General features: G+C 42.1%; 1 protein-coding gene across 1 annotated transcript in view; it reads right to left on the bottom strand.

Annotated features, from left to right (window-relative positions):
* Positions 1 to 26,638, bottom strand: part of PARVA (parvin alpha) — a 180,010-nt gene that overhangs the window by 40,009 nt on the left and 113,363 nt on the right. The window contains exon 5 of the mRNA XM_070383944.1: positions 8,490 to 8,630. Coding sequence (XP_070240045.1) covers positions 8,490 to 8,630 — 141 coding nt within the window. The remainder of the gene's footprint in view (positions 1 to 8,489; positions 8,631 to 26,638) is intronic.

Genomic DNA, 26,638 nt, shown 5'->3' with positions numbered 1-26,638 from the left:
TGGAGCCTGCGTTCTGACCCAACAAACTACCATTCCCTTACTGAGCTCACGGCCTTGGGTAAGCCATTCAAGGCCCCTGAGGCTCAACCTGCTCAACCTCGCACATGAGGACAACAATGCCTGTGAAGAAATGCAGGTGGTAAGAACTTCCAGACATAACATAGGCAAAGCTCCTAGCACATAGCAATGCCTAGGAATGGTGGGGTTTTGTGTGTGTGTGTGTAATAAAGTTTTATTAAAGTATAAAGGAGATAGAGAAAGCTTCTGACATAGACATCAGAAGGGGGCAGAAAGACTACCTGCCTGCTAGTCTTTAGCTGGATGTTACATAGTTACTAAGTAAAAAGTAAAAGTAAAAAGTCGCTCAGTCGTGTCCGACTCTTTGCGACCCCGTGGACTGTAGCCTACCAGGCTTCTCCATCCATGGGATTCTCCAGGCAAGGATACTGGAGTGGGTTGCCATTCCCTTCTCCAGGGATATTTTTTTATTATCACTTATGAGAAAGTGCCTGGCATCCAGGCAACTAAACCATGTCAACTTTCTCCCCTTTCTTTCACGAAAGGAGAAAGTCTCCAGATACTTTAACTGCCTTCACAGGGAAAGTAAGTCCTGCCAGCCTTATGGGTCTAATTACAGGGGCATTTAAGGAAGGAAAAAGAAATGTCTATTTTGTGTAGTTAGTGAGTGTGACCTGGGCCCATTATTAGGGTGTCATTCTGTCTGCCCTGGGATCAATAAATCTGCTCCAACAGAAGCTTTGGGAAATCACCAAGAAAATGAAATGATTCAGACCATTCTTGGGAACTCATTAGAGTTTTCTGTTATCACTGATGCTTCAAAGAAGGTTTTCCACTGACTCTGATGAACAGCAACTCAATACCACCACCAAACAGCAGATGAACTGTTCTTAACTCATGGCCTTCCAGAAGGAGTTTTCAGCTTGGGGCCTTTGGCTTTGTCAACTAAGAATCCCCCAACATTTATAGCCTTAAAAAAGGCACCTGGGGGCTTCCCTCGTGGTCCAGTGGTAAAGAATTCATCTGCCAATGCAGTGACACGGGTTCAATCCCTGATCGGGGAACAAAGATCCCATGTGCTATGAGGCAGCTGAGCCCATGCAGCAACTAGAGAGTCCGAGTACCACAAGTAAGACCCAGTGTGACCCACTCACCCTTTCAAAAAAGGGCCCCTTGCATGGGACTGACCCACTGACATGATGGACAAGGCAAAATCTGGGTTTGTTCTTCCAGTCAGAACTGACCACGTCAGTCCTGTCACTGAGGCTTGTAAGGACATTTGCTACCACTCCCTTTTCTCATAATGCTGGAAAAGCTGTGGTCAGAAATCTTGTTCTCACACTCTGGTGATGCTGTATGCTGCCTTGACTGTCTTGGTAAGCAAAGCAGAGCTGTGCTGCAGGCACCATACAGATGTCAGACTCTTCCAATGAGTGCTCTGTCTTTCTGGGTATACTTTCAAGAGAGAAAATTACATAGTTTCTCTCTTTTTCTCTCTCTCTCACATCACATACATGCTATGTAAAAAGGATGTTAAATAATAAATGCTGGAGAGGGCACGGAGAAAGGGAATCCTTCTATCCTGTTGGTGGAAATGTAAACTGGTGTAGCTACCATGGAAAACAGTGCAGAAGTTCCTCAAAAAATAAGAGTTAGCATATGAACCAGCAATCCCATTCCTGGGCATATATCTGGACAAAATCATAATTCAAAAAGATACCTGCACCCTTATGTTCATAGCAACACTATTTACAATAGCCAAGACATGGAAACAACCTAAATGTCCATTGAAAGATGAATAGATAAAGAAGATGTGGTGTAATCAACAGAGGTATGGATAAAGAAGATGTGGTGTAATCAACAGAGGTATGGATAAAGAAGATGTGGTAATATATAAATGGAATATTACTCAGCCATTAAAAAGAATGAAACAACGCCATTTGCAACAACATGGACAGACCTAGAGAGTATCATACATACTGAGTGAAGTAAGTCAGGGAAGGGAAATATCATATGACATCCTTTAAATGTGGAATCTAAAAAGAAATGATACAAATAAACTTACAAAACAGAATGAGACTCACAGACTTAGAAAATGAACTTATGGTTGCCAGAGGGAAGGGACAGTTAGGAAGTTTGGGAAGGTCATGGACACACTGCTATATTCAAAATGGACAACCAACAAGTACCTGTCATATAGAACTTGGAACTCGACTCAGTGTTATGTGCCAGGCTGCGTATGAGGAGGTCTGGGGAGAATGGATACATGTCTATGTGTTGCTGAGTCCCTTCGCTGTTCACCCAATACTAAACATTGTTAATCGTCTATACCCCAATACAAAATTAAGTTTAAAGTTTGGGGGAAAAAAGATATGGCATATTTACAGAATAGAATACTACTCAGCCATTAAACGGAGAAGGTGACGGCACCCCACTCCAGTACTCTTGCTTGGAAAATCCCATGGATGGAGGAGCCTGGTGGGCTGCCATCTATGGGGTCACACAGAGTCGGACACGACTGAAGCGACTTAGCAGCAGCAGTAGCAGCAGCCATTAAAAAGAATGAAATAATGCCATTTGGATGGACCTAGCGATGATCATACTAAGGGAAGTAAGCCTGGCAGAGAAAGACAAAATATCACACGATATCACTTCTAGGTGGAATTTAAAATATGACACAAACGAACTTATCTACAAAACAGATTCGCAGACACAGAGAACAGACGTACGGCTGCCAAGGAGGAGGGTGGGTGAGGAGGGGATGGGCTGGGAGGTTAGGGTCAGCAGATGCAAGGTGTTACACACAGAGTGGATAAACAAGGCCTTACGGCACAGCACAGGTAACTATATTCAGTATGCTGTGATAAAACATAATGGGTAATTATCATTAATATATTATCATTTTAAAAAATCTGGGAAACGCACACCCAAATGTAAGACGATGGTTCAGACAAGCAGTCTAACTTCAATTTTTTTTAAAAAAGTAAGCAGAGAAATCCTTTGTTCCAAAAGCCAGCAGGCAAAACTGATGAAAAGGAGTACAACTGCTCTGGCCCCTTTATCCTAACTACAGAGCTGCTTCTCTTCTCCTCAGTGATGCCTGAGATTTTCCTTGCAAATCCCAAGGTTGGGACAAACACGATTTAATAGTCACTGCTTTAATAAATTATAGGACATCCACAAGATGAGATAGTTTGCATGCATTGAAAATCATTGACAAAGTAGATAGATGTAAATATTAAGAATATTAAAGAGAACTAGAAATAAGGTAAATATATACATTTATGGATTTATGCCTATAAATACACATATATTTGTACACACATACATACATGTATATAAATACACACACATACACATATGTGCACAAATACACACATACACACACGTACTTGTTGCCAAGCCTTGGAAAGTGAAAAAAACAAAATGCTATAGCTGAAAGATTCTTTTTTACTGCTTCAAATGTTTCTTTAGAATAAAGACATGTTATCATTTCAATTAAGAAAGCTTCTGACAACCTCTGTGTATCTGGGCACTCTCATCCCTTTATCTCTCAGCACATCTCCGGGTGTCTTCTCCCTGATGCCGGGCAGAATGCAGGGCCACTGTGCGCCTGTGCTCAAGTCAGGGTGGAAACGTGCAGAACGACAGCAGGGCTGAGAAGCCAGGCCTCCACTGTATAAACTGGGCCCTGCAGACCCCACGAAGGTCGCTCCAGGGCTGGGAAACTGTTTCAAGGGTGCTGCTGAGTGAGAAATAGTTCTCCAAACATGAATTGTGGTGGAAACAGAAATTGGTGCAATTTGGGAGGAGGCAGTTTGGCAGTATGTGTTAGGACCTTAAAATGTACATATCCTTTGGCTCTAAACTAACATTGCTGAGGTTTTATTCCTAAGAAGTAATTATGTCTATGAGCAGACAGAACTCCTCAGGCTGTACTGATATTAGTGAGAAAATGGAAAAAAAATCTTAAAATCTGTCATAAGTAAATTATGATATACCTAATCTACATCATATTAGATTTTAAAAAGTGACATAAAGAAGGATAATGATCTGTAAAGATAAACACTTTCTAAACATATATACAGGTTTATCTCATCTTCATAAAAATATATTTTATATGCAAAGTATATGCACACATTTTATTCATTTATTGATGTATTTAGTTCTTACAAACACATACACACACCACCCCCAAAGAACATCACAAGGCTGACAGTGCTTGTATCTGATGGACAGCTCTTGGGGGCAGTACGTGTGGGCTCAGTACACAGGCTCTGCAGCCAGACTCTCTGGGTCTCATTCCTGGCTCCACCACTCACCCACGTGTGACCTTGAACAACGACACTCCTTTAGCAAATAGTATTGTTCTTAGTATTGCCAATCATTTTTCCACGCTTTAGGGATACAACAGTAAAGGGACAAAAATCCTTGCCCTTGGGAAGCTTACATTTATTGTTTCTTAACCTCTCTATGCCTTAACTTTACCATCTGTTAAATGGGGACAGTAGAATCTTTACCTCAGATGGTTGAATAACGATTGCAAGGCTCCAAATATGTAAAGTGTTTAGATAAGTACAAGGCATACAGCATGATAAATATGTTAAATATGTTAGATGTTATTTAAGCGTCTTTTAACTGTATTTTCTAAATTTTCAATAATAAAAATTATTACTGTGAATGAAAAAAAAAAGAAAAGGAAGAATCCCCTAAAACCATGGATCAAGGACCTCGGAAACTCAGTGCTGTCCCTGCCATCTTGATCCTGAGTGGAAAGATGACACAATGTCCTCAGAAAGAGCCAGGGAAGATAACCAAGAGAGGAGGGGTTAGAGCCTGCCCTGGGAGTCATGCCCGCCATATTCCTTATCACAGAAACCACTGCAGCCTGAAGCCCCAAGGCATCACAGGGAGCTGGTCCCTGAGATAATTATTCCCTCTGACCTAGTAATTCCTCTCAGTTCTGGAAAGCTATCTGATGAGAATAATTCAAGAAAAGCAAAGAGTCACAACCTAACATTTAACTCGGCACTATCTGATATTAGCAATAAGCTGGAAAACATTCTAAAAAAGATCAATGTCAACATAGGGTTTAAGTTAACTACGGGACACCTAGCCCAGGAAACAGAGCAGCTATCAAAAATTATAACTACAAAAACCACATGCGAATATAGAAGATACGTATGATGTAATATTAAGAGAGGATAACAAAATGAGTTTGTACATGCCTTCATCAAGTAAAAATATGAAAAACTATGCATTGATGTGGATAGTAATGACAAAAAAATGAAAACAGCTAGATGAGAGTGGTAATAGATGTGATTATTTTACTTGTAGACATTTCCCTATAAGAAATGAAAGTGAATGCAAACCCAAAACAAATCATTCAAAGCCATTGAAGACAAGGGTTCTGATGTGGTTTTAAAAAATTCCAATCTTAAACCAGGCAAAATGGTTTGGGGATGGGGAAGATGAAATGAGGAATGTTTCAGATCAAGGAAATGTCTTCCAGAAAGGGTTCTAGAAAGGTGGGAATATTGTGCCCTATTTAAATGAGGCCAGTGTATGGATGACAAGAAGAGAGGCTGAGACAGCATCAAATACATTTGCGGACAGAGATGTAGGTGGGGGGCTGGCCAGATGTTAAGGGTTGATTTGCTCACGTCAGCCTCAAATTCATCCTGGAGAAGGAAATGAAAACCCACTGGAGTCTTAGCCTCCAGTCCCCCTGAATGTGACCTTATTTGTAAAATCAATGCAGATATGATTAGTTAAGATGAGGTCATGCTGGAGTAGGGGGAGTCCCTAATCCAACATGACAAGTGTCCTTATCAAAAGAGAAAATTTGGACACAGAGATATGCATAGAAGGAAGATGATGTGAAGAAATATAGCAATAAATCAGCCCTCTGTGAGCTCAGGAGAGAGGCCTGTAACAGATCCTCCCCTTGCAGCTCTCAGAAAGAACCAAGATACCCACCCCTTGGTCTCAGACTTGTGGCCTCCAAAACTGGGAGCAAATAAATTTCTGTTGCCTAAAAACAAATGAAAAAAAACAATTCCATCTTTCCTATTTTCCGAGTTGGATTCCATGATACACGAAAAGGAGTTTTGAAACAAGGTCCTACTACAGTAGCTCAGGGAATTATAGTCAATATCCTGTGATAAATCATAGTGAAAAATAATTTTTAGAAGAATGTGTGTATATATATATATATGTATAACTGAATCACTTTGCTGTACAGCAGAGATTAACACAATACTGTAAACCAATTATGTTTCAATAAAAAAAAAAAGAGCTCCAGAGGGTTTCCCCAATATTTCATTCCTTCCCTGGTGGCTCAGACAGTAAAGAAATTGCCTGCAATGCAGGAGACCTGGGTTCAATCCCTGGGTTGAGAAGATCTCCTGGAGAAGGGAATGGCAACTCCCTCTTGTATTCTGGCCTGGAGAATTCCATGGACAGAGAAGCCTGGTGGGCTACAGTCCATGGGGTTGCAAGAGTCGGAGAAGACTGAGCAACTAACAAATCAACTATACTTCAATTAAAAAAAAAAAAAAAGGTAAAAGGTGTTTTGTTTTGGAGAGGTATATAGAGATGGTCCATATTCAAAGGACTAGGAAATAGGATCAAATAAAACTGACCAGAGGTCAGCATCGGAGGACTTTAATGCTTATTAATATTATGGATTTCCAGAATGCAGATACATTACCCAAACTAGTGATCAGCTCCCTTTCCCTCCCCCGCTGAACATGATTAGCATTCCTGGGGCCTGGGGCAGCCTCTGGGGCTCACAGCGACGGCCTGCCCCCTCCCACCGTCAGGTGTCTGCTCTGCTCGGCACAGGATGCCTTGTTCCCCGTGCTGTGTGCTGCTCCAGGCGGCTTATCACGCCTGCAAGCAAAAGTGCAATTATGCTGAAGGAGGCATCCTTGGCATCTTTTTCCAATGAAGGATATTAGGAACCTGCTGAAGAGATCGCCAGTGGCAGCTATTATGTCTCTGACTTGGAGAGGTCAGAGACCTTACTTTCTCAGGTCTAAAAGGTGGTTTTTTGGGGTGGGGTGAGGTTGGAGAAGGCACCACACTCCAGTACTCTTGCCTGGAAAATCCCATGGGCGGAGGAGCCTGGTAGGCTGCAGTCCATGGGGTTGCTCGGAGTCAGACACGACTGAGCGACTTCACTTTTCACTTTCATGGAGTGAGAAGGAAATGGCAGAAGAATTTCCGTCTTGGAGAAGGAAATGGCAAGCCACTCCAGTGTTCTTGCCTGGAGAATCCCAGGGACAGGGGAGCCTGGTGGGCTGCCGTCTCTGGGGTTGCACAGAGTCGGACACGACTGAAGTGACTTAGCAGCTTAGCAGAGGGGGGGAGGAGACGTCCATTTTAAGTAGTATACATCAGGACTTCCCTGGTTGTCCAGCGATTAAGAATCAGGCTGCAATGCAAGGGACGTGGGTTTCATCGTTGGTCTGGGAGGACTCCACATACTGTGGAGCACCTAAGTCCGTGTGCCACGACTACTAAGGCTGCACTCTAGAGCCCACGCACCAGAACTACCGAAGCGCGGTGCCTAGAGCCTGTGCTCTGCAACAAGAGAAGCCACCGCAGTGAGAAGCCCACACAGCGCACGTAGAGACGGCTCGCGTGCAGCAACAAAGGCCCAGTGCAGCCAAAAAAAAAATGTTTTAAGTTGTCTACATCAGATACAATAGATATAATACTCAATCTCTTAACACTTACAAGGCAAAACCTACAATCTAAGTCATTTTATCCATCTAAATGCATATTTTTATTCTATCACAAAGAACAAAACAATGTTGGGCTCCCGATAGGAAAACGTGTTGTTGCTACTGGATTCGCTCAAATCTATTGATCTCATGTTGACTGATATGGACTCAATTAGGTCCATATTAGACAGCCAGGCCCTTGAGGCAGCAAGAGAATGAACCATTTATACTCTCTGAGATCCATGAGCTACACTTGCATGAAAACCTGAATTTTAAAATCCTATTCCAGTACCTATGCTCTCAACCATATCTTTGCTCCCTCTGGACAGTAAGGGGGTGAGAGGAAGAGGGTGGGCATTGGAATAGAGCCAAGTCCCTGCTCCCCGCTTCTCAGCTGTTCAAACTAGGGATCTCCACTTTCCAGAGCTTTGACAAGCTGGAGACAGTTTTTTCAAAAGGTTGTGCTGGGACTCAGACGTAGCTCAATGAGCAGGAGTTTCCTTCCCAACAATCTACATGAGGTTTCTACAGAATGTCTTTTACAGAAAAAGCACACTAGATTTTGACATTTTGTGGTCTTCCTCAGATTCCTTTGGATGAGGGTGATGAGCTTGCATTCTCAGGAAAGGCAGATCTCGCTCAGAGATGTATGGGTTTGTACCCACCCAGCTTATGATGCAACCTCCTGGGGAAACCCCACAGGTGTCCTGTACCAATCCCATTTCCCTTCACAAAACTCACTGTCTACGTTCCACTTGATGCTCCGAGGAGGAAGTTTCAGGGTTTCATTGATCTTCTCCAGGACAGTCTGCAGCTTTTGCTTCTGGGCAATCTCTGACTGGGTGACCTCAGCGACGTTCAGCTTCTCACTCTCGAGTTTCTCTGGGGCGACAAGGGAAAGAGAACAGCTATTACTTTTGCTACACACCACCCTAAGCCATGCACTCACACCTTCACTCATTCACTCACTCACCAAATACATACTGGCACCTAGTAAGAGGGTTGCTGCTGTCCCTTCCTCAGCTGATGGTGGCACTGTGCTGCTGGTATGTATTATGAAGACCTAGGGATTGTGTCTTGAAACCCCAAAATGATAAGGCCTTAGGACCATGAGTGAGTGAGTGAAAGTCACTCAGTCATGTCTGACTCTTGTAACCCCATGGACTATATACATATACAGTCCATGGAATTCTCCAGGCCAGAATACTGGAGTGGGTAGCCTTTCCTTTCTCCAGGGAATCCAGGACCATAGGTGGGCATTTAACCCAGTTTATCATATTTGAGCTATTTCCCCTCATATCTGGGGTTTACCCTCTTTTTTCATGTCTGCCTTCTTCTCCAAGGACATTCCTGTGCCCCGACTAGAAAGCCTTCCGTGCTTCCCCTGGGCAGTGGTCAAGTCCTAATTCAAGGTGTTCTGAATACTCTCGTAGTGCAGTACAATATGAATCATATTTATGTCTCAATAACCTTCTTTCCTTTTAAACCCACGTGGAAGATAACTAATTTGATGTGTCCTATTTAATCAACTCTAACGCACACATCCTTTCACATTTTAACATCCCTGAAATCAGGCTGTCTTAAAACTGATGGGACCCTACAACTGCTGACAGCCAGATGGAAGCTGTAAGAGTTACCACTGCGTCTATGTGGATGAACTTGGTCATAACTCTTCACAGTGTGGTCACGTCCATGTCTCAGTAAGCCTACAAGATGCTGTACAGCAGAAATTAACAAAACATTGTAAATCAACTATACTTCAGTAAATTTAAAGAAAGCCTACATGAGCAATTTCAAAAAGTAGAACATAAAAATTCCAAGTCATAAGAAAGCATCAGGTAATAGTTTAATTGAAGGTTTTTTTTTCTTTGAGTGGTACTTATCCTGGTATCTTTTAAAATCAATGGTTCAGGTATGCAATGACATAACCCCTTAATACTTAAAGGCAAAAAAAAAAGTCTATTTTATTGATGTAAATTTATATTTCTATCTTAAGGAACAATTTTGGATTCCTTTCACACGCTAGTAAAGTAATGCTCGAAATTCCCCAAGCCAGGCTTCAGCAATACGTGAACCGTGAACTTCCAGATGTTCAAGCCGGTTTTAGAAAAGGCAGAGGAACTAGGAATCAAATTGCCAACATCTGCTGGATCATCAAAAAAGCAAGAGAGTTCCAGAAAAACATCTATTTCTGCTTTATTGACTATGCCAAAGCCTTTGACTGTGTGGATCACAATAAACTGTGGAAAATTCTGAAAGAGTTAGGAATACCAGACCACCTGACTTGCCTCTTGAGAAACCTATATGCAGGTCAGGAAGCAACAGTTAGAACTGGACATGGAACAACAGACTGGTTCCAAATAGGAAAAGGAGTATGTCAAGGCTGTATATTGTCACCCTGCTTATTTAGCTTATATGCAGAGTACATAATGAGAAATGCTGGACTGGAAGAAACACAAGCTGGAATCAAGACTGCTGGGAGAAATATCAATAACCTGAGATATGCAGATGACACCACCCTTATGGCAGAAAGTGAAGAGGAACTAAAAAGCCTCTTGATGAAAGTGAAAGAGGAGAGTGAAAAAGTTGGCTTAAAGCCCAACATTCAGAAAATGAAGATCACAGCATCTGGTCCCATCACTTCATGGGAAATAGATGGGGAAACAGTAGAAACAGTGTCAGACTTTATTTTTGGGGCTCCAAAATCACTGCAGATGGTGACTGCAGCCATGAAATTAAAAGACGCTTCCTCCTTGGAAGGAAAGTTATGTCCAACCTAGATAGCATATTGAAAAGCAGAGACATTACTTTGCCAACAAAGGTCCGTCTAGTCAAGGCTATGGTTTTTCCAGTGGTCATGTATGGATGTGAGAGTTGGACTGTGAAGAAAGCTGAGCACCGAAGAATTGATGCTTTTGAACTGTGGTGTTGGAGAAGACTCTTGAGAGTCCCTTGGACTGCAAGGAGATCCAACCAGTCCATTCTGAAGGAGATCAGCCCTGGGATTTCTTTGGAAGGAATGATGCTAAAGCTGAAACTCCAGTACTTTGGCCACCTCATGTGAAGAGTTGACTCATTGGAAAAGACTGATGCTGGGAGGGATTGGGGGCAGGAGGAGAAGGGGACGACAGAGGATGAGATGGCTGGATGGCATCACTGACTCGATGGACGTGAGTCTGAGTGAACTCCGGGAGTTGGTGATGCACAGGGAGGCCTGGTGTGATGCGATTCTTGGGGTTGCAAAGAGTCGGACACGACTGAGCGACTGAACTGAACTGAATAGGAAATAATGTTGTCTGCTATTCAGTTCAGTTCAGTTCAGTTGCTCAGCCGTGTCCGACTCTTTGCAACCCCATGAATGCAGCACGCCAGCCTCCCTGTCCATCACCAACTACCGGAGGTCACTCAGACTCATGTTCATCGAGTCGGTGATGCCATCCAGCCATCTCATCCTCTGTCGTCCCCTTCTCCTCCTGCCCCCAATCCCTCCCAGCATCAGAGTCTTTTCCAGTGAGTCAACTCTTCACATGAGGCGGCCAAAGTACTGGATTTTCAGCTTTAGCATCATTCCTTCCAAAGAAATCCCAGGGCTGATCTCCTTCAGAATGGACTGGTTGGATCTCCTTGCAGTCCAAGGGACTCTCAAGAGTCTTCTCCAACACCACAGTTCAAAAGCATCAATTCTTCGGTGCTCAGCTCTCTTCACAGTCCAACTCTCACATCCATACATGACCACAGGAAAAATCATAGCCTTGACTAGACGGACCTTTGTTGGCAAAGTAATGTCTCTGCTTTTCAATATGCTATCTAGGTTGCTCTTGGATTCACCTAATCCATTCTCCACAACTCACTGGAGGACTGACAGGACTTTCTGAAGCATGTTTAAAATGTCTTTTCTCCTCATTTTGAGGAGAAACTAATGAAAGTTCACCATCCATCAATGGTCCCCATATAGCTTATATTATCTTACTTCTCAGTAGTTGTAGCTTATCCAAGTCAAATGCCTCTTGAGTAATTCTTTGAAGACAAAATTGCCTAGTAGAAAATAGGTTATGGAAAAGCCTGAATGAATTTTTATCGTTCCCCTGTAGATACACAGTCAGGTTATATTCCACTTTTTCCCCATTTGTAATAAAGTTGCAGTAAACATCCTGTGTGTGTATGTATGTATATCTGTATTACCAACTGATTTTTACTGGTAAAAATAGAAGTTATTGTCTTACAAATTTTCTTCTTGAATACAGTCATCTTACCAAATTCCTTTATTATTCTTTGAGTTTTCAATATTCTCTAGGCACACAAATAACATAAAACATTACTGTCCCTATTGTGTAAGCTTATGTCACTTATTTCAATTTTATGACATTTTAAGATAGATTTCTTTGAGAGTCTCTTCTATTGTTTCTACCCTTCATATTATTTTAAAAATATTCAACCCTTAAAATTTAAGAGATCTACTCAAATAGTCCTACAGTTAAATAACTTCATTCAGTGTTACTAAGAATTTATAGATAATTTCTTTTTAAAGTCTTTAGTTTTTTTCCCCTTTATTCAGCTAATTTCAGCTAGTTCTATGAAAATTTCCATTACCAAATTCTTATTCTTCCAGGAAATTGTTTCTCTCATGTTATTATAGTTCTGAAAATTGTTCATCATTAGTTTAACTTGTTGTAAAGTAGTAGACATGATTTTGAAATAGGATGCTATTTAGAAAATTTTCTCAGGTAGGATTATATTGTAAATCTTTCAGTTGTTTTTGAAGTTAGCATCCAAATAGGCTTTTGCAGAGATTATTTATAGAAACAATGAAACAGTATTCAAAAAGTTCTCAAATATCAAAACAGGGCAGAATAAACTCAAGTATTCTGAATGGTTGTCATTCAGAATTGTTAGAATTGTTAGATATTCTAACAAACACAGTCACCACATATATCATACTATATAAATGTAACCACCCTTCAAAGAATTAGAATACATCAACTACTCCTTCCAATATGAACAATTCCTAAGTTATTATATTTTTGTTTCCAAAAACATGGAGAGGGCTAGTTTAAAAAAGTTTTTTTTATTGTATTATGGTCAAAGAATTTGGTCTGTATAGCTTGTTGAGGCTTTATGGACATAGTCAAAATTTGTAAGTGTTCCATGCAGTTGAAAAGAATGAGAATACTCATTTGGAGGTGTTGCTGGTCATTTAGATTGTCTAGGTCTTCTCTAGTTTTATGAACTTTTTCTTAATGTGTTATTAAAAGAAATATGTTAATGGTAGATTTGTCAAGTTCTTGTAATTCTGACCAACATTTAAAATTTTTATATAGTAACATTTAATGCATAAAATGTTTTAGTTTTAAAATGTCCTTGAAAGTGAAAGTGCAGTCGCTCACTTGTGTCCGACTCTTTGCGACCCCATGGACTGTAGCCTACAATGTTCCTCTGTCCATGGGATTTTCCAGGCAAGAGTACTGGAGTGGGGTGCCATTTCCTTCTCCAGAGGATCTTCCCAACCCAGGGATCGAACCTGGGACTCCCACATTGTAGGCAGATGCTTTACCATCTGATCCACCAGGGAAATTCAAAATGTCCTTATTTCCTAGTAATGTTAGTCTCATTAATAATGTAGAGACTCTTCCACAGCAATGTTTTTCTCCTTAGTCTATTTCATATTAAAATAGTTACCCAGCTTTCTTTTAATTAGTATTGTCTAGTAGATATGATTATTCCCATTTTTTCTTTCAACCCTTCTGTATCCTCATATATTAAAGACTATGTCTAGTAAACAGCATATAGAAAGATTTTTTGTTATCTAGTGTGACAATCTTTTAAAAGCATAGAGCCAATTTACATTGATTGGGTTTACAAATATACTTGGATTCACTTGTATCAGCTTATTTTGAACTTTCTGTTACTCTATTTTTCTGATTCTTTATGTCCCACTTTCATCCTTGTCATCTCTTAGATTAAGGCTTCTATTCCCTCTCATTTTCTCCTTATTAAAAGTAGGGAGGCTATATACTCTGTCTTATTGTTTTAGTGGTTTCCTTAGAAGTTTTATCATCTGTGTTTAACTTACAGTCTTATGCTAATTAGTCTCTTTATCCATGTACTAAATAATACAAGGACCTCAGTACACTAACTAATCACTATTCCTGACTTAAGTGCTATAGTTGTCTGGGATTCTGATTCTACTATATCTTCATTTTTTGTTGCATTTCATATCTTTTCTGGGGGTTCATTTTCCTTCTTTGTGGAGAATACTCTAGAAATTCCTTTTAGTGAGGGTCTGTTGGTAGTAAACCCTCTCACTTCATGTTTGTTTAAAATGCCTTAATTTTCTCCCCATTTTTAAAAGTTTTTTTTTTTTTTTTTCTGGATATAAACTTGTAAGTTAACAATATTTTTCTGCACTTTGAAATTTTCATTCCAATAGCCTTGGGATTTTATTGTTCCTGATAAAAGACAGCTTTCAGTCTGTTGTTATAGGTAATCTCTTTTTTTCTCTTTGCTTTTGATCTTTTCTTTGCCTTCAGTGTCTTAGGTTTCATTATGAAGATTTCTGATTATTTGTCGTGTTTGGGATACTCTAAGATTCCTGAATCTAGACTTCATATCTTCCATCAGTTCTGAAATTTTTAATTCACTATGTCTTTAATTATTATCTATACACCATTCTCTTTGTTTTCTCCTGCTAGAATTCCAATTGGCCATGTGTTGGATTTTCTTAATCTCTGTTTTTAATTCTCCTTTTCCACTCCATTGTCTTTCTCACATTGCATTCTGGGTAATTTCTTCAGTGCCATATTCCAGCTCATCAATTCCTAATCAGCTGTGTCTAATCCATTGAAGTTTCTAATTACATTATTCCATTTTTTCCCATTTCTAGAAGTTCGATTTAGTTTTCTCTCATAGTTTGCTTGTCCAGTTTTGATAGTTACTTGTGCTTTTATCATCCTTTCAATAGTCTTAAAACTTCTGACATATTAAATGTATTTTATATTCCATAACTGATCAATTGCTCATATCTATAGCATTTGTGGGATGAATCTGTAGTTTATTGTTTTGGCTGATGCTGTCATACTGGCTTACTTTCATGTGTTTGGTGATTTCTGATCTTGAGCTCATTTACCTTGGAATTTTATCTCTGGGAATTTTTTGTAGCCTGGGTTTAAGGTTCATCCTTTTAAAGAGGCATATGTTTGCTCCTGCCTTGGGAAGCACTAAAAACTTGGAACAGGTTTTAACTACATTTTCAGCTTGGGGCATTTAAAACCACATAAGTACTGTGAATTCTAGTCCAAAATGTGTGTGAGTACAGACATTTGATGATAAGGAATTATCAGTGCAGACTTCTTTCTTGTGTCCTATTCACATCCAAGGCTGAGACAGACATTTATCCTTACTTACCCTCTCTGTGGGACAAGATTTTCTATTTCACCCATTGAAAGTGTTACACTTCAGAGACCCTGGTGTATACTCAGGAGCATCTGATCCAATTCCCCTTCCTTTCAGGCTTTCTCTCTTGACCCTGTAAGTGTGAGCCATTAAACCTCAGGCTAATTACTGTTTAGAAATTAACACTTATTTTACTGGATTTACACTTCCTTGTTGTTCTTGGCATCAGTAGGATTTCATTCCTTTCCAGTTAAGCCATACAATACAAAAAAATATGTGTTTTTTAAGGTTTATATTAAAGTATGCAGGCCAAGAAGATTTGCTTCAACATTTAGTGAGCCATAATGTTCAGCCTGGAAACCTATTTCCTTATCTTATTACATTAGCTTGCATATCCAAAACACTTATCATGGTGGTGATAGCCACCCTCTCTGACTTGTTCCTAATGCCGTGCCTTTGATATTTCACTATTTAATGTGTTCACTGTTAAGTTTTGTATAAATGGTCTTTATCATATTTAGGTAGTTTCCTTCTCTTCCTGTTACACTTGGGAGAGCTGTTGAAATGTATGACGTATTATTATTTGACATCTACTGAGAGATTTAGTTTTGCTATTGAAATTTGCACGTGTACTTTAAAATTGAGAATATACAAACACCGACAAAATTCAGGCTGTGAAAATTAAGTCCCCTCTTCCCTCTGCTGTCCCAAATACCCCAGTTCCACACTATGGAGAGTTTTTGTGACTCACCAGAGATACTCTCTACGTACTCAAATATTAGATGTGTCTCAATGCACAGACACACTGACACAACACTTCTGCACCATGCTGTTTTTTTTACTTAGTGAGACACTCTGGAGAGCTTCTCTACTACTTATAAACAAAAGAATAAGAATAAAAAGACTTTCATCCAGCTTTTGAGTTTTTCAGAGACCAGAAAATGTCCCCTCCAATTTAAGAATAGCAGTATACATTATCTTCAATCATCTTGGAATCAATGACTATCATAGCAACAGCCAGGGTAGTGCTATCCAAAAGAAATTTTGATGGAAATGCTCATTTCTGCACTATTCAATATGGTAGCCACTAGACATATTTGGCAAGGGAGCATTTGAAATGGAGTTGGTGTGACTAGGTAAATGAATTTTTAATTTCTTTTAATAACTACATGTGGTTGGTGGGTACTCTTTGAACAGCTCTACTGTAAAGCTGTACAGGTCATCTTCCTGGTTTTACAGAAGAGTGACCCGAGTTGCAGAGGAATGTTTTCGTGGCAGAACCAGGATTGGAACTCCGATCTATCTTGCTTTTCATTACTCTTTCAACTGTAGCATAGCTACTACTTCAGCCTAAGTACTTTTTTGGGTGTGGGGAAGAGATTCTCAAAACCAGTATGACCAAACCCTTCAAGATGCTGTTCCTCCTGGGACTCATGGAATCATCCCTATTTAACACTCACCATTTAGAGTATAGCATCATTGACTCAATGGACATGAATTTGAGCAAACTCTGGGAGACAGCAGAGGACAGGGGAGCCTGGTGTGCTGCAGTTCAAGGGGTTGCAAAAAGGTGGACATGACTTAGTGACTGAACAACAACAAGGCGGAGTCAGCCTCCTCTACATTCGGCTGCCCATTCTACACATCACTAGGTTCTCTCAGGAGATGGGAATACCAGACCATACTACCTGCCTCCTGAGAAAATCGTATGAAGACCAAGAAGCAGCAGTTGGAACTGGACATGGAGCAATGGGCTGGTTCAAATTTGAGAAAAGACTATGTCAAGGCTGTATGTTGTCACCCTGTTTATTTAACTTATATGCAGAGTGGTGGTGGTGGTTTAGTCGCTAAGTTGTGTCTGACTCTTGCAACTCCAAGGACTGTAGCCTTCCAGGCTCCTCTGTCCATGGGATTTTCCAGGCAAGAATACTGGAATGGGTTGCCATTTCCTTCTTCAGGGGATCTTCTCAACCCAGGGATCAAACCTGGGTCTCCTGCATTGCAGGCAGATTCTTTACCCACTGAGTACATCATGTGAAATGTTGGGCTGGGTGACTCATAAGCTGTAATCAAGATTGCTGGGAGAAATATCAACAACTTCAGATATGCAGATGATATACTTTAAAGGCAGAAAGTAAAGAGGAATTAGAAAGCCTCCTGATGAAGGTGAAAGAGGAGAGTGAAAATGTTGGCTTAAAACTCATGTAGAAAACTAAGATCATGGCATCTGGTCCCATCACTTCATGGCAAATAGATGGGGAAACAGTGGTAACAGTGACAGACTTTATTTTCTTGGGCTCCCCAAATCCCTGCAGATGGTGACTGCAGCCATGAAATTAAAAGATACTTGTTTCTTGGAAGAAAAGTTATGACCAACCTAGACAACATTTTAAAAAGCAGAGACATTACTTTGCCAACAAAGTCCACCTAGTCAAAGCTATGGTTTTTCCTTTTTTTGTTGTTGTTTTTTTACTTTAATTTTATTTTTAAACTTTACATAATTGTATTAGTTTTGCCAAATATCAAAATGAATCTGCCACAGGTATACATGTGTTCCCCATCCTGAACCCTCCTCCCTCCTCCCTCCCCTGTAGTCATGTATGGATGTGAGAGTTGGACTGTAAAGAAAGCTGAGCACCGAAGAATTGATGCTTTTGAATTGTGGCACTGGAGAACACTCTTGAGAGTCCCTTGGACAGCAAGGAGATCCAACCAGTTGATCCTAAAGGAAATCAGTCCTGAATATTCATTGGAAGGACTGATGCTGAAGCTGAAACTCCAGTACTTTGGCCACCTGATTCGAAGAACTGCCTCATTTGAAAAGACCCTGATGTTGAGAAAGATTGAAGGTGGAAAGAGAAGGGGACGACACAGGACGAGATGGTTGGATGGCATCATTGACTCAATGGACATGAGTTTGAGTAAACTCTGGGAGTTGGCGATGGACAGGGAGGCCTGGCGTGCTGCAGTCCACGGGGTCGCAAAGAGTCAGATGCGACTGAGCGACTGAACTGAACTGAACTGATGAAGGTGGAAGAGGAGAGTGAAAAAGCTGGCTTAAAACTCAACATTCAGAAAACTAAGATCATGGCATCTGTCCCATCACTCCATGGCAAATAGATGGGGATACAGTGGAAACAGTGACAGATTTTATTTTCTTGGGCTCCAAAATCAATGTAGACAGTGACTGCAGCCACAAAATTAAAAGAAGCTTGCTCCTTGGAAGAAAAGATATGACAAACCTAGGCAGCATATTAAAAAGCAGAGACCACTTTGCTGACAAAGGTCCATACGGTCAAAGCGATGGTTTTTTCAGTAGTCATGTACAGATCTGAGAGTTGGACCATAAAGAAGACTGAGTGCTAAAGAATTGATGCTTCGAATTGTTGTGGGAGAAGACTGTCAAACTTGTCAATCCGAAAGAAAATCAAGCCTGAATATTTATTGGAAGGACTGGAAAGACTTCAGCTAAAACTGAAGCTCTAATACTTTGGCCACCTGATGGGAAGAGCCGACTCATTGGAAAAGACCCTGATGCTAGAAAAGATTGAGGGCAAGAGAAGAGGGTAACAGAGGATGAGATGGTTGGATGACATCACTGATTCGGTGCACATGTGTTTGAGCAAACTCAGGGAGATAGTGAAGGACAGGGGAGTCTGGCGTGCTGCAGTTCATGGGGTTGCAAAGTGTCAGACAGGACTTAGCGACTGAAAAACAACAGGTTCTCTTGAAGCTTTTCCTTACCTACTGCCACTCCTGTAGTTTGACACCATCATTATCTTGTAAAAAGATGCTTTGCTGGAGTTTCTTCTACTGCCTCTAAGCAATCCTTCTGCGGCTCCTATTTCTGATGGTGCCATTTTGCTCAGAAGCCACCAACAGTGACCACTGCCCACTGAATATAGTCTAAAATTCTTAGTGCAAAGGTCTTCTATGAGGCAGGCTCATGTTTCTTTAAACAAATTTCTCATTTTAGAATGGTTTATAGATTTACAGAAAAGCTGAAATGACAGTTCAGATAGTTCCTACATCCTAAATCCAGGTTCGCCTATCTTTAACCTAGTTTACACTACTATGGTACATTTGTCACAACGAATGAACTGACGCTGGTACATGACTATTAACTAAACTCCATATTTATTTGGGTTTCACTAGTTTTCCCTAACATCTTGTTCTGTTCACACCTCCTCATTACCCGCCTAGACTCCTCTCTTCTAGGATCATTTTTTCCCCCAGAGATACCTGTTTCTTCAAAACCTTGACAGTTTTGAGGGATCCTGTGGTTTTTTTTCCTGTTTTTCTCATGGTTAGACTGGAGATTTGGGAGAGGAAGACCACAGAGGTGAAGTGCCCTTTCATTGCCTCCTATCAAGGGTTCACGCTATGGACGGGAGTTATCACTGGAGACGCAACCTTGATTTGGCCAAAGTAGTGTCTGCGTGAGGTTCCTCCATACCCTGATCACTGGAAGCCAGTCACTAAATTCAGTCCATTTCAAGGGTGGGGAGTTAAATTCTACTTCCTTGAAGGAGTTATAAATTAATAACTTATTTGGAATTATTCTGTAAAGAAGATTTGTCTCTTCTCCTTCATTATTTATTCAGCTATTTACTGATATCAGTATGAACTTAAGGATATTATTTTAGACTTTGGGTTATAATCCAACATTATTGTCCCTCATTTTCTTGCTCGAATTTGGCCATTGGGAACTCTTTTGCATGGGCCCTAAACACTGTCAGCACGCTGCCACACATATATGTGCATATTTTTCCTTAGTGCCTCTTTCTGCACTGCAAGATACTGCAGGCTCATTGGTATGCCCAGCTCCAGTCTTAGAGTCGCCGATACTCCAGAGGCCCTGGTTTCTCTTATTGGAGACCAGTGTCAGAAACCAAGGTCTGGGTGTTGGGTCTCGTCTTCTTTGCTCGCCACATACCCCACCCAACCAATCCTGATGGTCACCGGATGTGCTCCTGTCTCTTTGACACTCTCTCTTCACTCACACCGAAGTCTACAGGGGCTTACCAGCAACATTTCTTACTAGAATGTTCTTCTCCTCCTTCATCTGGCTGAAATTCTGCTCCTTCCAGAAGGCCTGATTCAAAACGTCCCCTCTTTCAGGATGCCTTTCTAAATCTTCAACTTGATAGCCCACAGCCCTTCACAGCACCAGGCTGTGAGTTTCTAAAGGCGGCACTGTGATGCACTTGCCTCTAAAGCTGTACACTCAGCAGCAGCACATAGCAAATCAAATGGCTATTGCTTGATGAATGTTAATTCATCAAGGACACACATACAGACACCCAACACAAAACTAAAAACCCTCCTGGTCTCATGCTTCAAGAAGATATCCTATTTCAGTCCTAAGCAATTGTGAAAACCAGAAGGGAGAGCCTTGTGGCTTGCATCTCTCAGGACAGGCTTTTTCTGTTCCCAGTTACACACACATGTTCATAGATAGGGATCAGGGGAATCAAACAAGCCATAAGGAAACTGGCAGAGCTGTCCCAAGTCAGAAAACCCCAATAAGAAACAGGTAGCAGCCCACGGTCAAGTGAAATGATGATCTGGGGTAAGCATTTCCCTTGAATCCTTCGCGTCCTGCCTCACTCACTCAGTCACATCTGCTGCCTCGGTGTTGGGAATGCAAATATAGCAAGGTGTCCATGGATGCACCTGCATACTGAGACGCTGGGAAAGCTATCCCACTTTTGGGCAGTTCTGAGACTCTGTAATTGGTGCACTGGGGTAAGAGTACACCCAGGGGAACCGAGGATGTTACATCTATCAGTTAACCTGAAGAGTCTTTGTGTGCGTGCTCAGTCGTGTCAGACTCTTTGGGACCCCGTGGACTGTAGGTCGCCAGGCTCCTATGTCCACAGAATTCTCCATGCAAGATAACTAGAGTGGGTTGCCATTTCCTACTCCAGGGGATCTTCCTGACCCAGGAATCCAACCCACGTCTCTGGCGCCTCCTGCACTGGCTGGCGGGTTCCTGACCACTAGTGCCACCCGTGCAGCCGAGAAGAGGTTAATCCTGGGATAAAAGAGGAGGTGAATTTCTGCACAGGGTAGGGAGAAACTTCTTCATTAGGGGTGGGGTGGGAAGCTTTTGTTCTGAGGTGTGGAAAGGGCTGGAGCCACTGCTGTGAGAGCACGGGGGTGGGTACCACAAAGAGGTAGGCCAGAGCGGCCAGCAGCTGGTTTTTCCCAGGTGGCTACAGCAACGGTACAGAGAAATGGCCGGCGTCGGGAGGAGCAGTCTTATAGCAGAAGCTGCACCCTCTGGTCTCCCTAAATGATGCTGATACCCATTTCCAGGCTCCCTGTGTTCACCTGCCACTGCGGGCAGCTCTCAGCATGCTGATGATTCCTGTCTCCAGCTCTGAAGCTCTCTCCTTCTCTACCAGGAGTACATTCCAGGGGTTCTTAATTCCCACACAGTCCTCATCTGCACAGTGATGGGAGCCTTAGGATAAATGCCCCTGCTCCCTTTCCTGATTTTGATGGGTGGTGACCCCCGCAGCACTGAGCCTTGGTTGCAAACACAGCTGTCATTCTTATCAATGCACACTTAATGGTGTTTCTCTCTTCCTCTCTTACATTCTCCACTTCATTACTTATATTTTCTAAGATTACCCGTCACATAAACTTCTTCCACCTATGTCCTTGTTTCAGCATCTCCTTTCAGGAAAACTTCGTCAGCTCTGTTGCCAGGACAAGAGGGAAGGTGCAGACGACAGAGGCAGAAATGGGCAGCTGGGTTAGGCAGCTTGGAAAGAAGGACCTGCAGAAGGCTGTGCCAGAAGAATTTCCCAGGTATGCCTAGGGACTCAGAAAGCAGACCAGGCACTGATGCTGAGCAAGTGGCATCTGGCCACACAGTGGAGCACTGGGTACGCTGCTGCCCTCTCAGAGCTCATGATCAGAGAGCACCCAGCCAGATGGTCTACCTGTCACCGCAGGGATGCTCACCTATTCAGAACTTCACCACAGCAATGATATACACACACAAACACACACACACCTGTTGGTCCAGAGATCCCTGTCTGTCAGGGATGCTCACCTATTCAGAACTTCACAACAATCACACACACATACACACACACACATACACACACCTGTTGGTCCAGAGATCCCTGCCTTGGCATCTTGCTCATTTCTGAGTTGAGCCCTTGCTGCACGATATCATCAGCATGGATTCCCAGATTCCAGATCTGTATCCTGCTCCCAAGATGTGACTTGGCATATCTGGCCTCCTGGAGGCCCCTATGCCGTTTTATTTTTTCTAAGTGCCAGTATTTCATAGTTGGTTTATTAGTCCCAAACTCAGTTCCCTCCTGCTCTCCATGCCCAGCCCCAGTACAATTTTAAGCTAAATTTATGGAAATATTCATGCCTGATTCACCTTGATACCACCAGGTAATAGTACTGTCCTTACACATGGACGTTTATTTGAGCAACAAAGAGCAATTTCAAAACACTCAGTCATATACCCTGATATTGACTTCTAAACACCATTCTCAAATTCAAGAAACTGGGCCTCCTTGGAGAAGTAGTTGATTCTAGGGTCAGACTAAAAGTGAAATATAAGATGAGCCTGGAGCATCTTATGATATTAGAAAGTAAGAAAATGCTCAGGAAAAAAAAAAAAAAAGTAAAGGGCAGTATGTACAGGAGGTACTTGGAGCCAACCCGAAAGAGCTCCTGGTGCTCAAAGCTGGAAGTATATGAACAAACCAAGAATAATGACAATAATGATTATAATGTTTGTAATGATTATAAGAAATGGTATGGACCTAACAGAAGCAGAAGATATTAAGAAGACGTAGCAAGAATACACAGAAGAACTGTACAAAAAAGATCTTCATGACCCAGATAATCACGATGGTGTGATCACTCACCTAGAGCCAGACATCCTGGAATGTGAAGTCAAGTGGGCCTTAGAAAGCATCACTACAAACAAAGCTAGTGGACGTGATAGAATTCCAGTTGAGCTATTTCAAATCCTGAAAGATGATGCTGTGAAAGTGCTGCACTCAATATGCCAGCACATTTGGAAAACTCAGCAGTGGCCACAGGACTGGAAAAGGTCAGTTTTCATTCCAATCCCAAAGAAAGGCAATGCCAAAGAATGCTCAAACTACTGCACAATTGCAGTCATCTCACATGCTAGTAAAGTAATGCTCAAAATTCTCCAAGCCAGGCTTCAGCAATATATGAACCGTGAACTTCCAAATGTTCAAGCTGGTTTTAGAAAAGGCAGAGGAATCAGAGATCCAATTGCCAAGATTCGCTGGATCATCAAAAAAGCAAGAGAGTTCCAGAAAAACATCTATTTCTGCTTTATTGACTATGCCAAAGCCTTTGACTGTGTGGATCACAATAAACTGTGGAAAATTCTGAAAGAGATGGAAATACCAGACCACCTGACCTGCCTCTTGAGAAACCTATATGCAGGTCAGGAAGCAACAGTTAGAACTGGACATGGAACAACAGACTGGTTCCAAATAGGAAAAGGAGTATGTCAAGGCTGTATGTTGTCACCCTGCTTATTTAACTTCTATGCAGAGTACATCATGAGAAACGCTGGGCTGGAAGAAGCACAAGCTGGAATCAAGGTTGCTGGGAGAAATATCAATAACCTCAGATATGCAGATGACACCACCCTTATGGCAGAAAGTGAAGAAGAACTAAAGAGCCTCTTGATGAAAGTGAAAGAGGAAAGTGAAAAGGTTGGCTTAAAGCTCAACATTCAGAAAACTAAGATCATGGCATCCAGTCCCATCATTTAATGGCAAATAGATGGGGAAACAGTGGAAACGGTGTCAGACTTTTTTTTTTTTTGGCTCCAAACTCACTGCAGGTGGCAATTGCAGCCATGAAATTAAAAGACACTTACTCCTTGGAAAGAAAGTTATGACCAACCTAGACAACATATTGAAAAGCAGAGACATAACTTTGCCAACAAAGGTCCATCTAGTCAAGGCTATGGTTTTTCCAGTGGTCCTGTATGGTTGTGAAAGTTGGACTGTAAAGAAAGCTGAGCGCCAAAGAATTGATGCTTTTGGACTGTGGTGTTGGAAAAGACTCTTGAGAGTCCCTTGGACTGCGAGGAGCTCCAACCAGTCCATCCTAAAGGAGATCAGTCCTGGGTGTTCTTTGGAAGGACTAATGTTGAAGCTGAAACTCCAATACTTTGGCCACATGATGCAAAGAGCTGACTCACTGGAAAGACCCTGATGCTGGGAAAGATTGAGGGCAGGAGGAGAAGGGGACAACAGAGGATGAGATGGTTGGATGGCATCACTGAGTCAATGGACATGAGTTTGGGTGGACTCCAGGAGTTGTTGAGGGACAGGGAGGCCTGGCGTGCTGTGGTTTATGGGGTTGCAGAGTTGGACATGACTAAGTGACTGAAATGAACTGAACCGAACTGAACCGAATGATTATAAAGTAAGTATCCTTGTATCCACACTAATATAAATAAATACTGTATACATATGTAAGTCTCATCCTTACAGAAGACTTTGAATTAATAAACGTAGAAGGAATGGGAGAATAGGAAAATAGAAAACCTCCTTAGACCACCACAGCAATAACCAGCAGATATGCTCCACCGATTATAGTTAGTGGGACGAGTCTAAGAAAAAGCAAGATATTTTCAAAGTCTTAAAGTATTTCCCTGCAAATAAGTTAATAACAAAGAGAAAAGTAGTAAAACTTTATAGTGAAGAAAGCCTGGCCACGCCACCTTAACTGAGTGGTCAAGGTTAATGTCACAAGTGAGCAGTCACGGTAACATCGTGTCTGCCCTGAAATGATGCGCTGAGGACACATCAGCTCTGTGCTACCCCTCCCCAAACGTACAACTCTAATCATGAGAACACACCAGACAGACCCAAATTGGGGTCCATTCTGCAAAATAACTAACCAGTCCTCCTCAAAAGTGCCAAGGTCATGAAAGATAGGAGATGTGACAACTGAATGTAATGGGGGATTCTGGGTTTACCTCCTAGAACCAAGAAAAGACATGAATGTAAAAACTAGTGAAATCCAAATAAATTCTGCAATCCAGTTAAGCACTGTCCTGAGACTGATTTCTTAGTTTTGATGCTTACCGTCTGCTTGGTGAGATGTTGACATTAGAGGAAGCTGAGTAAAGGGAGACGGGAAACCTCTTGGCTGTCTCTGCAACTCTATTAAAATTATTTCAAAATAAAAAAAGTTTTAAAGAAACACTGACAAATGGGCTATGGGTGTAAGTGGTAAGACAAATCGTGAAATATAAAGAAGATCTGGGAGAACTTCAGAATGCTCCCAAGGCAGGAAACAGCTTAACGTAAGAAAAGGAGTTTGGAGCCAGAGAAGTTAAGACAAATGATGAGGCTCTGAGCTACGGAGGCAGCAGTGGGGTTGGAAAATATTGGTGACAGCCACACTGACCCAGGGCGCAGTGAGCCAGGCACTTCTACAAACGCTGCACGTGTTCTGCTGCTGCTGCTGCTAAGTCGCTTCAGTCGTGTCCGACTCTGTGCGACCCCATAGACGGCAGCCCACCAGGCTCCCCCGTCCCTGGGATTCTCCAGGCAAGAACACTGGAGTGGGTTGCCATTTCCTTCTCCAATGCATGAAAGTGAAAAGTGAAAGTGAAGGCGCTCAGTCGTGTCCGACTCTGTGCGACCCCATGGACTGCAGCCTACCAGGCTCCTCCACCCATGGGATTTTCCAGGCAAGAGTACTGGAGTGGGGTGCCATTGCATGTGTTCTAGCTGATTGAGAAATGAGATGGATGTGACACGTATATATGGGAATACAGTTGTCAGAACTGTGACCAACAGAATATGAAGGAAGAAGGAGCAATTCAGGATTACCCCCAGATTTCTAATCTGGGCTTGTAATAGCATTCCTCAAGGGGGAAAAGAAAATGGGTTTGGGGAGGAGGAAGATAAGCAGAGTTGGGGGCAGGCGGGTTACAGGTGCCTATGTGACATGCAGGTGGGCAGGCTGGAAAGGCAGGGAAGAGATAACCTTACTCACAGCTTCAAAGAGAGAGCTATTCCAAGATAGAGATCTGAGGCTGATGATCATATAGTTGATGGGTGAAACTGTAGGAACAGACAAAATCTCCCAGGAAGAAGGTATGAAAGAAAAAGAGAAGGAGGCCAAGGATGGAAGCTGGAGGAAACCCAACCATTATGGAGAGAAGAACAGAGGAGGAGGACGGCTGAGAAGCGGGTGTCAGAGGTGGAAGAGGAACGGCAGCGCGAGGCCACAGAGACCGTCGGGTGGGGAGGCAGGTGAGATGCTTAGTAGGGTCAAGTGTCACCACGCAAGAGGGACTCTCAGGTGACACTGGTGACGTGGGAAGGAAACGTTGATGGCAAGGTGGTGGCACCCAGCCCGTACCTCAGGAGGGAATGCTTAGTGGTGGGGAAGCAGGGCGAGGGAGTGCCAACCATTATTTTGAGAAATGTGGTTGGGCATGAAGAAAGGAAAAT

This window comes from Bos mutus, chromosome 15, assembly GCF_027580195.1.
Source record: "Bos mutus isolate GX-2022 chromosome 15, NWIPB_WYAK_1.1, whole genome shotgun sequence".
NCBI classification, from domain to species: Eukaryota; Metazoa; Chordata; class Mammalia; order Artiodactyla; family Bovidae; genus Bos; species Bos mutus.
Note: the sequence above shows the minus strand (reverse complement) of the source record. Positions and strands in the feature narration are given on the sequence as shown.